We start from the raw sequence: 13,616 nt of genomic DNA, 5'->3' as shown, positions 1-13,616 counted from the left end.
TGAGTGCAGGTGTGGTGTCTGGGGTGCATGACTGGATGTCTGGTGTTGTGGTGACTGCAAGAATGGGGTCAGAAACAGTGAATGAGGGTGCAGTGCCTGTGAGTGTGCATGTAGAGGTGACAGACAGGGAGGTGGAAGAGGTGGACACACTGAGGGAAGTGAATGTTGTTGTGTGTGCCTTTGTATGTTGGCTGTGTGTATGCCTGTGGTGGGAAGTGTGGTGCTTGTGTTTTTCAGTGTGCTTATTGTGTGTTGAGGTGTGCGCATGACTGTCAGAATGTGTGCTTGGGACGGGTGAACGGAGTGGGGTGCTGGAAGAGGTAGAGGTGGTTGGAGGGGGGACGGAACGACCAGGGACAGTGGCTGCCATCAAAGAGGGGCCAGAGCCTGAAAAGATCTCTGTAGGCCAGACAGGGCACTGTGAATGCCATCCAGGTATGCCTTTGTCTGCTGCACCTGGGCTATTAGCCCCTGGATGGCATTGACGGTGGTTGTCTGCCCTATAGAGATGGTCCTCAGGAGGTCAATACCCTCCTCTGTGACGGCAGCAGGACTGACTGGGGCAGGGGATGAGGTGCCTGGGGCGAAGGAGACGCCCACCCTTCTGGGTGAGCGGGCACTGGCAACTGGGTAGGAAGCAACTGGGAGGGCTGTGATGGTATGGGGTGGCTGAAGATGACATTGAATGGGTGTACCCTCTAGTATCTGCTACCGTACGGGGAGCTCCCATCGGAGGTATCAGAATCACTACCACCAGTGGTAGTTGCCTCCCCTGTGGCACTCCCCTCGCCCTCCAACCCACTGGTCCCCTTGGCATTGCTCGACTCTGCCTCCGTGGAACCGTGGGCCGCTGCATCCCCACTCACCGGTGCCACTGCTCTCTTGCCAGATGATGCTGATGTACATAGACAACACAAGAGAACAGATATGGGGGAACAAAACAGGAGGGACACTTGTAAATAGCTGATTGGAGGTACATAACTGGTTCACACATACTCCCACCCTGCAAATATACCACCATGCAGCACCTACAGCTATACACATGGCTTTGCCCCTGACTAGTGGCTACAACTATGCTCTACAGCTATTTCCAACATCACAGAAGGACCTTAAGAACTGCAGACCTGTCCCTTATAATTGAACTGCCTGTGGGGGCCTTTATGTGAAATGACATCAGTCAGAGTCCCTGCCACTAGACAGCATACATACTACAGCACCCTCACACATCCATCAAGGAGGCATATGATGGTCTATGTACTCACCCCCTTGTGTCTGGTGTGCAGTCTTCAAGCTCCCATCCAAGTCCGGATACGCCACCGGCAGATTGCAGCGCATTAGAGGAGTCAGTGCCTGACTGGCACCCCTTCCTCGTTGGGAGGACTTCCCCAGCTGGGCCGCGCAGGTTTTCTTGGCCCAGCGCCGCAGGTCCTCCCACCGCTTCCTGCAGTGGGTGCTCCACCGGTTGTAGACCCCCAGGGTCCGCACCTCCCTGGCGATGGCCTGCCAGAGTTCCCTCCCCTGATGGGCACTGACATGTAGGGGACACACAGTAAAAGTAACACAGAGGTCAGACAATGCCCATTTGATACAGCTGGCTATACGCCCCCTAAGGGACGGACACTTACAACAGCGTAACAGCACCTCACACTCGCAGCTTGTCATGCATTCCACGGCTGTACAGTTACAAATCTTGCACACGTCAACAGCCATCCACCACCATCACACCCACCATCACACTCATCCATGCACCCCAATCCGCCTATTCACCTGTACCTCTGGTCAACCAAAGAGCTTGCCGTACAGGGGTAGGACCCCGTCCACCAGCTTGTCCAGTTCCTCCTTGGTGAAGGCGGGGCCCTTTCCCCTGTCACGTGCGCCATATCCAGAACCAGTGAGCACACAGCAGCACACTCAGTGGAGTACCTGCATGCACGCAATCTGGGAGTCAAGTGAAGTTGGGGTGACGAGATGGCGTAACCTCCGTGCTGGTGTGCACCGTCACCACCGGCGGCTATCATGATAGGCCCATATTCCCCATTGACATCCATGTTAACCAATGAATGGTTGCACGGCGGTGAACACAGCCTTATGGAATTACGACAACCGCTAGCGGTATGACTTCACTTCCACTGCTACATATCTGGATTACAGGGGGTAGACATTTTGCACATTACTACGCAGTTATTAAATTCTCATTGGCCCCATGAAGGCCCTAAGGACCCCAGTCCCCAAACGCATGAACACAAATACATTTATTCACCACACCAGTCCAGATGTATCATTGAGGACATGTCACACCAGTTTCACATCCTACTATGCATATGTGTCATCGACTTGAATGCCAGCAGTGCTGAATATTCGACATGTTTAGCAGATGAATGTATGTTCCTCACGTGTGTTCTCCACTCCTCCTGGGTACAGACCCATGTGGCGAGGGAGGGCCCCATTGGTGTACAGACCACTTGTTGATTTGGAGACCATGGTGGAGCGTCACATCATTATCAATTACAGGCTCACTCGTGCTACCATTCATAAACTCTGTGCATTACTGGATCCAGCACTGAGACCCGCTAATCGGAATCAGCATGCCATCCCTACTGAAGTGCAAGTGCTCTCTGCACTCCATCTCCTGGCCACGGGCTCATTTCAGCTGACTGTGGGCATGGGTGCAGGTTTTTCACAGCCAGTGTTTAGCCTCATACTGTCAAGATTCCTGAATGCATTTGTACAACACCTGCAGTCCTATGTGAGGTTTCCCCAAAGTGCTGAACTCCCTGCCATCAAGTCAGACTTTAATGCCTTTGCCAACATTCCCCATGTGATAGGTGCCATTGATGGCACCCACATAGCTCTCACCCCCCAAGAGTAAGTGGACAGGTGTACAAAAACAGGAAGAACTTTCACTTCATGAACATTCAATTGGTGTGTACTGCAGACGAGTACATTTCACATGTGAATGCCATGGTCCCTGGATCAGTCCATGATTCCTTTGTGCTGAGGAACACCAGTGTTCCAGACATGATCGAACAACTACAAGGGGACAGAGGATAGATCATAGGTAAGTGTGTCTGATACTTTTTTGGCACATATCTGACAGCGAGGCTACAGTCCTGTTTTGCCCACTTTTGCAGGTGATTCTGGCTACCCCAACATCCACTGGCTCCTGCCACCACTGAGGAATCCAATCCTAGGACAGATGCTGAGAGGAATTACAGTGAGGCCCATGGAAGTACTAGGAGGGTGATAGAGCGCACTCTACGTCTCCTGAAGGCTAGATTCCGTTGCCTCCATCTCCCTGGGGGATCCCTGGCCTGTGGCCCTGAGAAGGTGTGTAGAATAGTGGTGGCCTGCTGCATGCTGCACAACGTGGCTGTGAGGAAATCTATTCCCCTCTTGGAGGAGGAGGGTGCTGTATATCCTGACCAGCTTCCTCTGAGAGAGGATGAGAGTGATGGTGATGATGAGGAGGGGGAGATGTACAATCCAGGAACCAACTGCTCCAACTATACTTCCAGTGACTATGAGGTACTATTTGATGCTGTTGTTGTCTGTGTTTCATACTGTGGGTATGCCTCATCCTCTATGGGGGTGTTAGGTCTACCTGTGACAAGGTTTGCTGGTGACATGTGACATGGAGAACATCTTGTTAGTCATTTCTGTTGACACCACCACATGTTATGCGTGGGTTGCCATTCCTGCTATAAAGGTATGAGTAAATGATTTCAATCACAATTGCATGCACATTTTGATTTGATTGAACATACTGACAGGGGACATTGGCATTTGTGTACATGTGTTTTATTTGGTGTCAGGGATGCCATGGTGCTACTTACAGTGATGGGAGTTGGCTACTGGTGGATGTCCACATTTGCTACATGGTCTCAGCGATTGTCGGCAGTGGTAATATGTCCATGTGTTTTTGACAAGGTTTTGGGTCTCCTATTCCACGGTGGGGATGGTGTAGGAAAGTACCATCTTGCCTGGCATGTTACCCCCATATTTCACTGTATATATGTTGTTTTAGTCTATGTGTCACTGGGACCCTGCCAGGCAGGGCCCCAGTGCTCATACGTATGTGCCCTGTATGTGTTCCCTGTGTGATGACTAACTGTCTCACTGAGGCTCTGCTAACTAGAACCTCAATGGTTATGCTCTCTCTGCTTTCCAAATTTGTCACTAACAGGCTAGTGACTAATTTTACCAATTCACATTGGCATACTGGTACACCCATATAATTCCCTAGTATATGGTACTGAGGTAACAAGGGTATTGGGGTTCCAGGAGATCCCAATGGGCTGCAGAATTTCTTTTGCCACCCATAGGGAACTCTGACAATTCTAACACAGGCCTGCCAGTGCAGCCTGAGTGAAATAACATCCATGTTATTTCACAGCCATTTACCACTGCACTTAAGTAACTTATAAGTTACCTATTTGTCCAACCTGTGAAGGTTGGGTGCAACGTTACTTAGTGTGTGGGCACCCTGGTACTAGCCAAGGTGCCCCCACATTGTTCAGGGCACATTCCCCGGACTTTGTGAGTGCGGGGACACCATTACACGCGTACACTGTACATAGATCACTACCTATGTACAGTGTCACAATGGTGACTCCGAACATGGCCTTGTAACATGTCTAAGATCATGGAATTGTCACCCCAATGCCATTCTGGCATTGGGGGGAAAATTCCATGATCCCCCGGGTCTCTAGCACAGAACCCGGGTACTGCCAAACTGCCTTTCCGGGGTCTCCACTGCAGCTGCTGCTGTTGCCAACCCCTCAGACAGGTTGCTGCCCTCCTGGGGTCCAGGCAGCCCTGGCCCAGGAAGGCAGAACAAAGGATTTCCTCTGAGAGAGGGTGTAACACCATCTCCCTTTGGAAATAGGTGTGAAGGCTGGGGAGGAGTAGCCTCCCCCAGCCTCTGGAAATGCTTTGATGGGCACAGATGGTGCCCATCTCTGCATAAGCCAGTCTACACCGGTTCAGGGATCCCCCAGCCCTGCTCTGGCGTGAAACTGGTCAAAGGAAAGGGGAGGTGCTCAGAGCTCCTCCAGTGTGTCCCAGACTTCTGCCATCTTGGAAACAGAGGTGTCTGTGGCACACTGGACTGCTCTGAGTGGCCAGTGCCAGCAGGTGACGTCAGAGACTCCTTCTGATAGGCTCTTATCCCTCTTGGTAGCCAATCCTCCTTCCTAGGTAGCCAAACCTCCTTTTCTGGCTATTTAGGGTCTCTGCTTTGGGAATCTCACCAGGTAACGAATGCAAGAGCTCATCAGAGTTCCTCTGCATCTCCCTCTTCACCTTCTGCCAAAGGATCGACCGCTGACTGCTCAGGACGCCTGCAAAATCGCAACAAAGTAGCAAGACGACTACTAGCACGGCTTTCTCGACTGTTTCCAGGTGGTGCATGCTCTGGGGGTAGCCTGCCTCCTCTCTGCACCAGGAGCTCTGAAGAAAACTCCCGTGGGTCGACGGAATCTTCCCCCTGCAACCTCAGGCAACAAAAGACTGCAACACCGGTCCTCTGGGTCCCCTCTCAGCACAACGAGCGTGGTCCCTGGAACTCAGCAACTCTGTCCAAGTGACTCCTACAGTCCAGTGACTCTTCAGTCCAAGTTTGATGGAGGTAAGTCCTTGACTCCCCACGCTAGACTACATTGCTGGGTACCGCGTGATTTGCAGCTGCTCTGGCTCCTGTGCACTCTTCTAGGATTTCCTTCGTGCACAGACAAGCCTGGGTCCCTGACACTCAAACCTGCAGTGCACAACCTTCTGAGTTGTCCTCCAGCGTCGTGGGACTCTCTTTTGTGACTTTGCATGGACTTCGGTTCACTCTTCTTCCAAGTGCCTGTTCAGGTACTTCTACGGGTGCTGTCTGCTTCTGTGAGGGCTCCCTGACTTGCTGGGCTCCCTCTCTGTCTCCTCATCCAAGTGGCGACATCCTGGTCCCTCCTGGGCCACAGCAGCATCCAAAAACCCTAACCGCAACCCTTGCAGCTAGCAAGGCTTGTTTGCGGTCTTTCTGCGTGGGAATACCTCTGCAAGCTTTATCGCGACGTGGGACATCCGTCTTCCAAAGGAGAAGCTCCTAGTCCTCTTCTTTCTTGCAGAACTCCAAGCTTCTTCCAACAGGTGCCAGCTTCCTTGCACCCTCAGCTGGCATTTCCTGGGCTCCTGCCCACTCTCGACTGTCGCGGCTATTGGACTTGGCCCCCTTGTCTTACAGGTACTCAAGTCCGGAAATCCACTATTGTTGCATTGCTGGTGTTTGTTCTTCCTTGCAGAATTCCCCTATCACGACTTCTGTGCTCTCTGGGGGTAGTAGGTGGACTTTACACCTACCTTTCAGGGTCTTGGGGTGGGCTATTTTTCTAACCCTCACTGTTTTGTTACAGTCCCAGTGACCCTCTACAAGCTCACATAGGTTTGGGGTCCATTCGTGGTTCGCATTCCACTCTTGGAGTATATGGTTTTTGTTGCCCCTATACCTATGTGCGCCTATTGCAATCTACTGTAACTTTACATTGCTTGCATTACTTTTCTTGCTATTACCTGCATAATTTTAGTTTGTGTACATATATCTTGTGTATATATCTTATCCTCATACTGAGGGTACTCACTGAGATACGTTTGGCATATTGTCATAAAAATAAAGTACCTTTATTTTTAGTACTTCTGTGTATTGTGTTTTCTTATGATATTGTGCATATGACACCAGTGGTATAGTAGGAGCTTTACATGTCTCCTAGTTCAGCCTAAGCTGCTTTGCCATAGCTACCTTCTATCAGCCTAAGCTGCTAGAAACACCTCTTCTACACTAATATGGGATAACTGGACCTGGCACAAGGTGTAAGTACCTCTGGTACCCACTACAAGCCAGGCCAGCCTCTTACAGATGGTGGTTCAGTGGCACACTTGAGGGACAGTTCTTGCAGTCACTTCTTGGAGTGGGCTCCAGTGCCGTATCTGGGCCTGAGGGACCGTTTGGGTGCCTGGTCTTGGCCTGTACGGGTTGAGGTGGTGGTCTTCTGTGTGTCCTCAGATGGTGGCACCGGTCTAGTTGCTGCTGCTGATGTTGCTGACTGGTCTGGACCTTGGTCTGTGGTAGGGGCTTCCTAGTCTGTCGGGGTCTCAGGCTGGGTTGGGACGCGGTGCAGCAGCGCACCTGCTATGGTGGCCATGGTGGTATTGAGCAGTTTCCACTGCTCCATGGTCTCTTGGTGCTCTGCTATCTGCAGCAGTTGACTCTGCTCCAGGGTGGCCACAATCTGGCCCATCCTTTCCTGGGTATGGTGGTATGCTCTCAGGACCTCAGAGATTACCTCCTGGGCTGCGGAATCCATCCTTTGGCCTCCCCCGGGCCACTGATGCCCTCCCACTGGGCCTACCCCCTGTGCCTGTGTCCCCTGCAAAGGTCTGGCGGTACCACTTGTAATGGAGCCATTGTATTCCTGCCTGTTGGTAGGTGGTAACTGTGGCCTCTGTCCTTGTGTTCCACCAGCTTGTGGACTGAATACATAGGTGTGGGGCTGGTTGCCCAGGGCTGATGTTGGTGGCTGGGTGGTAGGGGTGTCAGTGGTGTCCTGGGTGGGGCTGCTGGATGGTGACAGTCCAGGACCGTGTGACGGGCCAGGGTATTCCTCACTGTCCAGAATTCCCTCTCCAGTGTCCTGAGTGGTGCCTCTGTCTCCATGTGGGGGCACTGCCACTCCTTGTCCTGTCCTTCAGGGTGGCATGGGTGGGGTGCCTGCTGGGGGAATGGACATGTATGTTACAATTGCAAATTCAGATGGGGTGCACAGGACTGGGCTATTATGTGCATGTTGTTCACTGTTGGGCCATGCAGGGTGCCTTTGTGAGGTTGCCATTTCATTTTGTTTGGGATGTGGAGGTGCATTGTGGGTGGTGTAGTGTCATTGTGATTCCTTGCAGGGGTAGGTGGCTGTGCACAGGGGGATGGATGTGAGCCTGATAGTGGGTTTGTGGGCATGCAGGGTGACTGGATGTAGTGATTGTGGCCTGGGTGGGGTATGGGTCCTGGTGGCTGTTGGAGGGGTGGGGTGGTGCATGCTTTACAGGTGTGATGGATATGGGGTAATTGTAGTCTTCTGGTCCGCAATGTTGTGCCGGGATGCCATGGACCTCACCTTCCCGCGCAGGTCGTTCCATCTCTTGCGGATGTCGTCCCTCATGTGTGGATGGTTTCCCACTGCGTTGACCTTGTTGACAATGGTCTGCCATAACGCCATCTTCCTGGCGATGGGTGTGTGCTGGACCTGGTCCCCGAATATTTGTGGCTCGACCTTCAGTATCTCATCCACCATAGTCCTTAGCTCCCATTCTGTGAAGCTTGGGTGCTTGCGGGGTGACATGGTGTGTGTTGTGAGTGGTGTGTTGTGTGGATCTAGGTGAAGGTGCTGTTGTGTGGTTGGGTGTGTGATTCGTGTGTTGTGGCGTTCAGTGTCTGCTTGTGGAGTTCTCAGTCTCGGTTATCCTGTTGGCGATGCAAAGGATTGTGGGGTGTGTCTGTGAGTGTTTTATAGTGTTGTTGATGTGTATCAGGTGTGTGGGTTTCAAACTTGCCAATGTGTGCATTTCTTACTGTTGGGTCCCATTGCTGGCCGTGGCAGTCTGTATCACCAATGGTCGTTCGACTTGCACTGACTGCAGCGGTGAATTGTGCTTCATTATTTGGAGGGCGGGGAATTTGTGTGCTCGGCGGTGGCCGGGTGGGATGGGCAGCATTTTTGCCGACAAGGCCCTGGCGGTGACTGGTGGCAGGAACATTTTTGGCGGATTCTGATTTTTGCATCTTTATATGGCGGGTTTCTGTTCACCGCCAATGGTGGGATTCTGTTCACCGTCGCCGCGACGGGGAACGGTGTTTACCGTCATGTTCATAATGACCCCCTTAGTGATTAATGTGCTATTTTTGGTTGCGTCATTCCCACGACCAGGATACTAGGGTCCATATTTATACATTTTTTGCGCCTCATTTGTGTCACTTTTTGGCGCAAACTTACCAAATACAAGTATAAATATGGGGCAAGATGTCGCCGATCTGCACTCTGCGCCTCCGTTGGTAGGAATCCTCCTGCCAGCCTTTCGCCTGCATTGGTTCTCTAGGGTCGGGGTCCTTATTTCTTGTCGGGAACCTCGTCTACAAGATGACCATGGAACCCTGGAATCTTTGGACTGAAGCTCACAAATAATTGGAATTATGCACATCATTACTTAGCACTTCTCCAGTTTTGGCTTTGTCCGACCTTCTGTTGATGTACCCTTATCCAAACTGACCAATGGCGGAACACCCCATCAAAGCCCCCCCCAGTACCATCCCTGTGTTCTTGTGAGCTTGTAAAGGTCTCTGTCCTGAAGATGAGCCTTCATTGCTCCTAGTGAACGTTTTTTGTTTATTTTTTACTGCAGTAGGTCGCAATGAAGGGGCTGCAGCAGTCCGAGGCACTGATTACCGTCTTTGCAGTGCCCAAATCTGCTCGCATCTGTTGTCATCTGCAGTGAGATTCAAGATGAGCACAAACCTTTGATATTGCCACCCAGCCAGCAAATTGCTACCCTTTGGCTACAGTCATCACTCTGTGTGTTTTAAGCGTGTTGTTCCTTATGTCTTAGCCTAACCAAGTTCAGATTAGTCAAAGAGAGTGGGATCATTAAGACACTTGCGAATAGTAAATCGAGCACATACATTCCAGACCCAGTTCTCTCTGCATTGAGCAGGGATATTACAGCAGGCTCGGCTGACCTATACCTCAGAGACCCAAGGAGATGTCCCAGACTCTCTGAAAATGGGACATATAGCTGCCCTCCTGAGAAACCCCTATAATGAGCCAAACTAACTGAGCAACTTCTGCCGAGTAATTCTTGAATTTGTAACTCACCCAACACATTTTGGAACAAAATATTCAAGATTTCCTTCTTTCTGGCTAGAGTTATGGCTCAAGCACTGAAACTGTGATGCTTTATATCATGGATGACGTGTGGCGCCATTACGACGAGATAGGTCTAGTAGGCTAAAGATGCAGAAGTCTATCAGTGGCCCCCGAAGTGGTCACTCACAAAATCCTACCAAGTACTAGGTATAGAATGGGGACAAATGGATCAGTCCTCTTCTGGTTCTCCTCCAATTTAGGATCCCATCCAAAACAAGTCAAGATGAGTGGGTATCTTTCTGAACAATACTTTGCTACCCAAGGAGAACCCCAAATTTACACCATGTCACTGATTTTCTTCAATCTTTAGATGGAACCACTAACATCCCTTCCAAAACAGGCAAACATTGCCTACCATCTTTACATCCAGCTATACCTGAAAGCGTCCACCAAATCCTCACAAACGTTCAAATACAGCTATCTGCCAACCACCAGAAACTGATGCCTCTGAAATCAGAAATCATCATCCCCCTCCCCCAAGCCCCCACTGAAGGCCTCACTTCCAGTTCTAGAGCAGTTAACTTCACCCAATGCACTAGACTGCACACGTAAACTCACAGACTTCTCTAAATTCCTCAGGATCACCATCGATAAGCATCTGAAAATCCAAACTCACATTAACAACATATGAAAGAGCTCCCAGTTGCAAGTCAGATTTCGAAAAACATTAAAACTTTAATTCCAGTCGCAGAACTTAAACGAGCAGAGCAGGCCCTAGTCATCTCCAGACTCCACTACAGAATTACACTCTATACTGGCCCAGTGAAGGCTGCTCTTAGCTCCGCTGCAAGACTCATCTCAGGAACACGGTGCTCCGAACAGATATCTGTGTTCATTTCACTCTGCTGGTTCCCATGGAAACCAGAAGCATCATTAAAGTTACATCTGTTATTCACAATGCGTGCATTGTGTCAATACCAGAGTAGCATGCCGAAAACCCCAGACCATCTAGAGGGCACCGATCCACAGGAGGTGTACTTTCTCTTATTCTAGAACCACCTGGGCTCACGAAAAACTCAATCTCTCACCCCTTCTCAGGAAGCTTACAAGATATGTGGAACTATCTCCACACTCAGTTACACTAAACCATACTTCGTATCTTTCAAAAGAGAAATGAAACCCCCTGAACCAGAAATACCTCATGACCTAAAACACTTTCTGTAACTCGTGCCCCAAGGTAATAACTTGTGCCTTCTCCACTCTCTGCTTATGACCTCACATATTACATCACTCATGCAATGTTCTGTAAAGACTGGGAGTTACTCCTAATCGATGGAGTGATAAATACTCAGTATTAAGAATGAAGACTAGTGAGTGAGTGAATACGTTTTTCTAGTGTGCAGGTTTGTAATCAAAGTAGAGAATGAGTGAGCTCAGGTTAGGGGATGGTGGTGCAAATCTATACACATACACACGCATTCATTCTCACTACTGAGTCCTTGTCACTAAATAGATTACAATGATTACACATTACGAGTACGGTACAAGGCATGACCTGCATTGATCCCATTGCATCCACTTTAATTAAAGTCCCTGTGTCTCACCCCAGCTGCATTGAATCCCCGCCTACTTCTCTCACTGTCTAACTGTGGAAAATGTCTCTGTCTTTCCAGGTGTTCGATGAGAGACTTCGGGGAGTGCACGTACACTGGACTCCGAGCTCTGTGGCTGTCTGCATGTTGGCTCCCCAGACCTTACATTTGTACTAAGGAGCCCTATGTGTGAACACAGGAACCGAGGAGGCTGCAGAGGATCTATCTGTGACACTGTACTAGGTCCGGGCTGTCCGAGCTAGATCCACTCATTTTCTCATTTGAGTGATTTCACATAAGTACCATTCATTATTAGCTGCCTTTCCCATTTTGTACATATAATAGACAGTCAAAGCAAGTCTGCATTCACAATGTATGGTGACTGTAGCGTGTGTTGTGGTGTTCACAGCAGTCACTGAGTACTAAGAGGTGAACCTGCTGTAAATAAAGTTATTCATACACCTTTGAAACTCTTACCATGGTTGCCTTCTCTTCTGCATTTACCTTGGATACCAAGAAAGACTTGGTTAGGCATGTTTATCCATGAATTGTTCTTACTAACATTGTTAGTTGATGAGAATAGAAAACCGAATAAGCATTTTAATGATTGTCAGATGCACGTTGTTTTTTCTTCCAGCGTGTTGAAGCTCTCCGCCCTGTGAAAGGAAAGTCTTATTATCACTCCCCCTGACTAATCTCCCCCCCGGCTAAAAGCATCTCCAGACCTCTTTTACTCAGCCATCTCCTGCATGAATGTGTACAAAACCCAGTGGGGCCACCCTCCGCTCATTAAACACTGGTTCAGACCTCCCACAGCACCCCTGTCTGTTACCTACCCCCATCCTTTGGTTGTAACTCTAGTAACACCATCTCTCGCTGCTCTGGGGTCACCGTAAGCTGTGACTGGACACATTCCCCTGACAAGCCCACATCACCCATGTCCCTTCTGTGAGTTTGTGCCAAAGCCAGGGGTGCCACCCTCCCCTCGTTAAACACTGGTTCAGACCTCCCACAACCCCCTGTCTGCTACCTTACCCCATTCTCAGGTTGTAACTCTACTAACACCATCTCTCACTGCTCCGCGGTCACCGTAAGCTCTGACCGGACACATCTCCCTGACAAGCTCACATCACCTGTCTCTTTGTAGGAAAGTACCATATTGCCTGGCATGTTACCCCCATTTTTCACTGTATATATGTTGTTTTAGTTGTATGTGTCACTGGGACCCTGTTCTCCAGGGCCCCAGTGCTCATAAGTGTGCCTTAATGTGTTACCTGTGTAGTGACTAACTGTCTCACTGAGGCTCTGCTAATCAGAACCTCAGTGGTTATGCTCTCTCATTTCTTTCAAATTGTCACTAACAGGCTAGTGACCAATTTTACCAATTTACATTGGCTTACTGGAACACCCTTATAATTCCCTAGTATATGGTACTGAGGTACCCAGGGTATTGGGGTTCCAGGAGATCCCTACGGGCTGCAGCATTTCTTTTGCCACCCATAGGGAGCTCTGACAATTCTTACACAGGCCTGCCACTGCAGCCTGAGTGAAATAACGTCCACGTTATTTCACAGCCATTTTACACTGCACTTAAGTAACTTATAAGTCACCTATATGTCTAGCCTTTACCTGGTAAAGGTTAGGTGCAAAGTTACTTAGTGTGAGGGCACCCTGGCACTAGCCAAGGTGCCCCCACATTGTTCAGGGCCAATTCCCTGAACTTTGTGAGTGCGGGGACACCATTACACGCGTGCACTACATATAGGTCACTACCTATATGTAGCTTCACAATGGTAACTCCGAATATGGCCATGTAACATGTCTAAGATCATGGAATTACCCCCTCTATGCCATCCTGGCATTATTGGGACTATTCCATGATCCCAGTGGTATGTAGCACAGACCCTGGTACTGCCAAACTGCCTTTCCTGGGGTTTCACTGCAGCTGCTGCCAACCCCTCAGACAGGTTTCTGCCCCCCTGGGGTCAAGCCAGGCTTGTCCCAGGATGGCAGAACAAAGGACTTCCTCTGAGAGAGGGTGTTACACCCTCTCCCTTTGGAAAATGGTGTGAAGGCAGGGGAGGAGTAGCCTCCCCCAGCCTCTGGAAATGCTTTCTTGGGCACAGATGAGCCC

The 13,616-nt window shown here is 49.9% G+C and overlaps 1 protein-coding gene across 1 annotated transcript in view; it reads left to right on the top strand.

Annotated features, from left to right (window-relative positions):
- Positions 1-12,041, top strand: part of LOC138275070 (C-type lectin domain family 2 member L-like) — a 151,369-nt gene extending 139,328 nt beyond the window's left edge. Inside the window, exon 5 of the mRNA XM_069219068.1 lies at positions 11,564-12,041. Within this exon, the coding sequence (XP_069075169.1) occupies positions 11,564-11,675 (112 nt within the window). The 3' untranslated portion in view covers positions 11,676-12,041. The remainder of the gene's footprint in view (positions 1-11,563) is intronic.
- Positions 12,042-13,616: the final 1,575 nt, after the last annotated feature.

The sequence above is a fragment of the Pleurodeles waltl genome, chromosome 2_2 (genome assembly GCF_031143425.1).
Source record: "Pleurodeles waltl isolate 20211129_DDA chromosome 2_2, aPleWal1.hap1.20221129, whole genome shotgun sequence".
NCBI lineage: Eukaryota > Metazoa > Chordata > Amphibia > Caudata > Salamandridae > Pleurodeles > Pleurodeles waltl.
The sequence above is the reverse complement of the archived record's forward strand: the minus strand, read 5'-3'. Positions and strand labels throughout refer to the sequence as shown.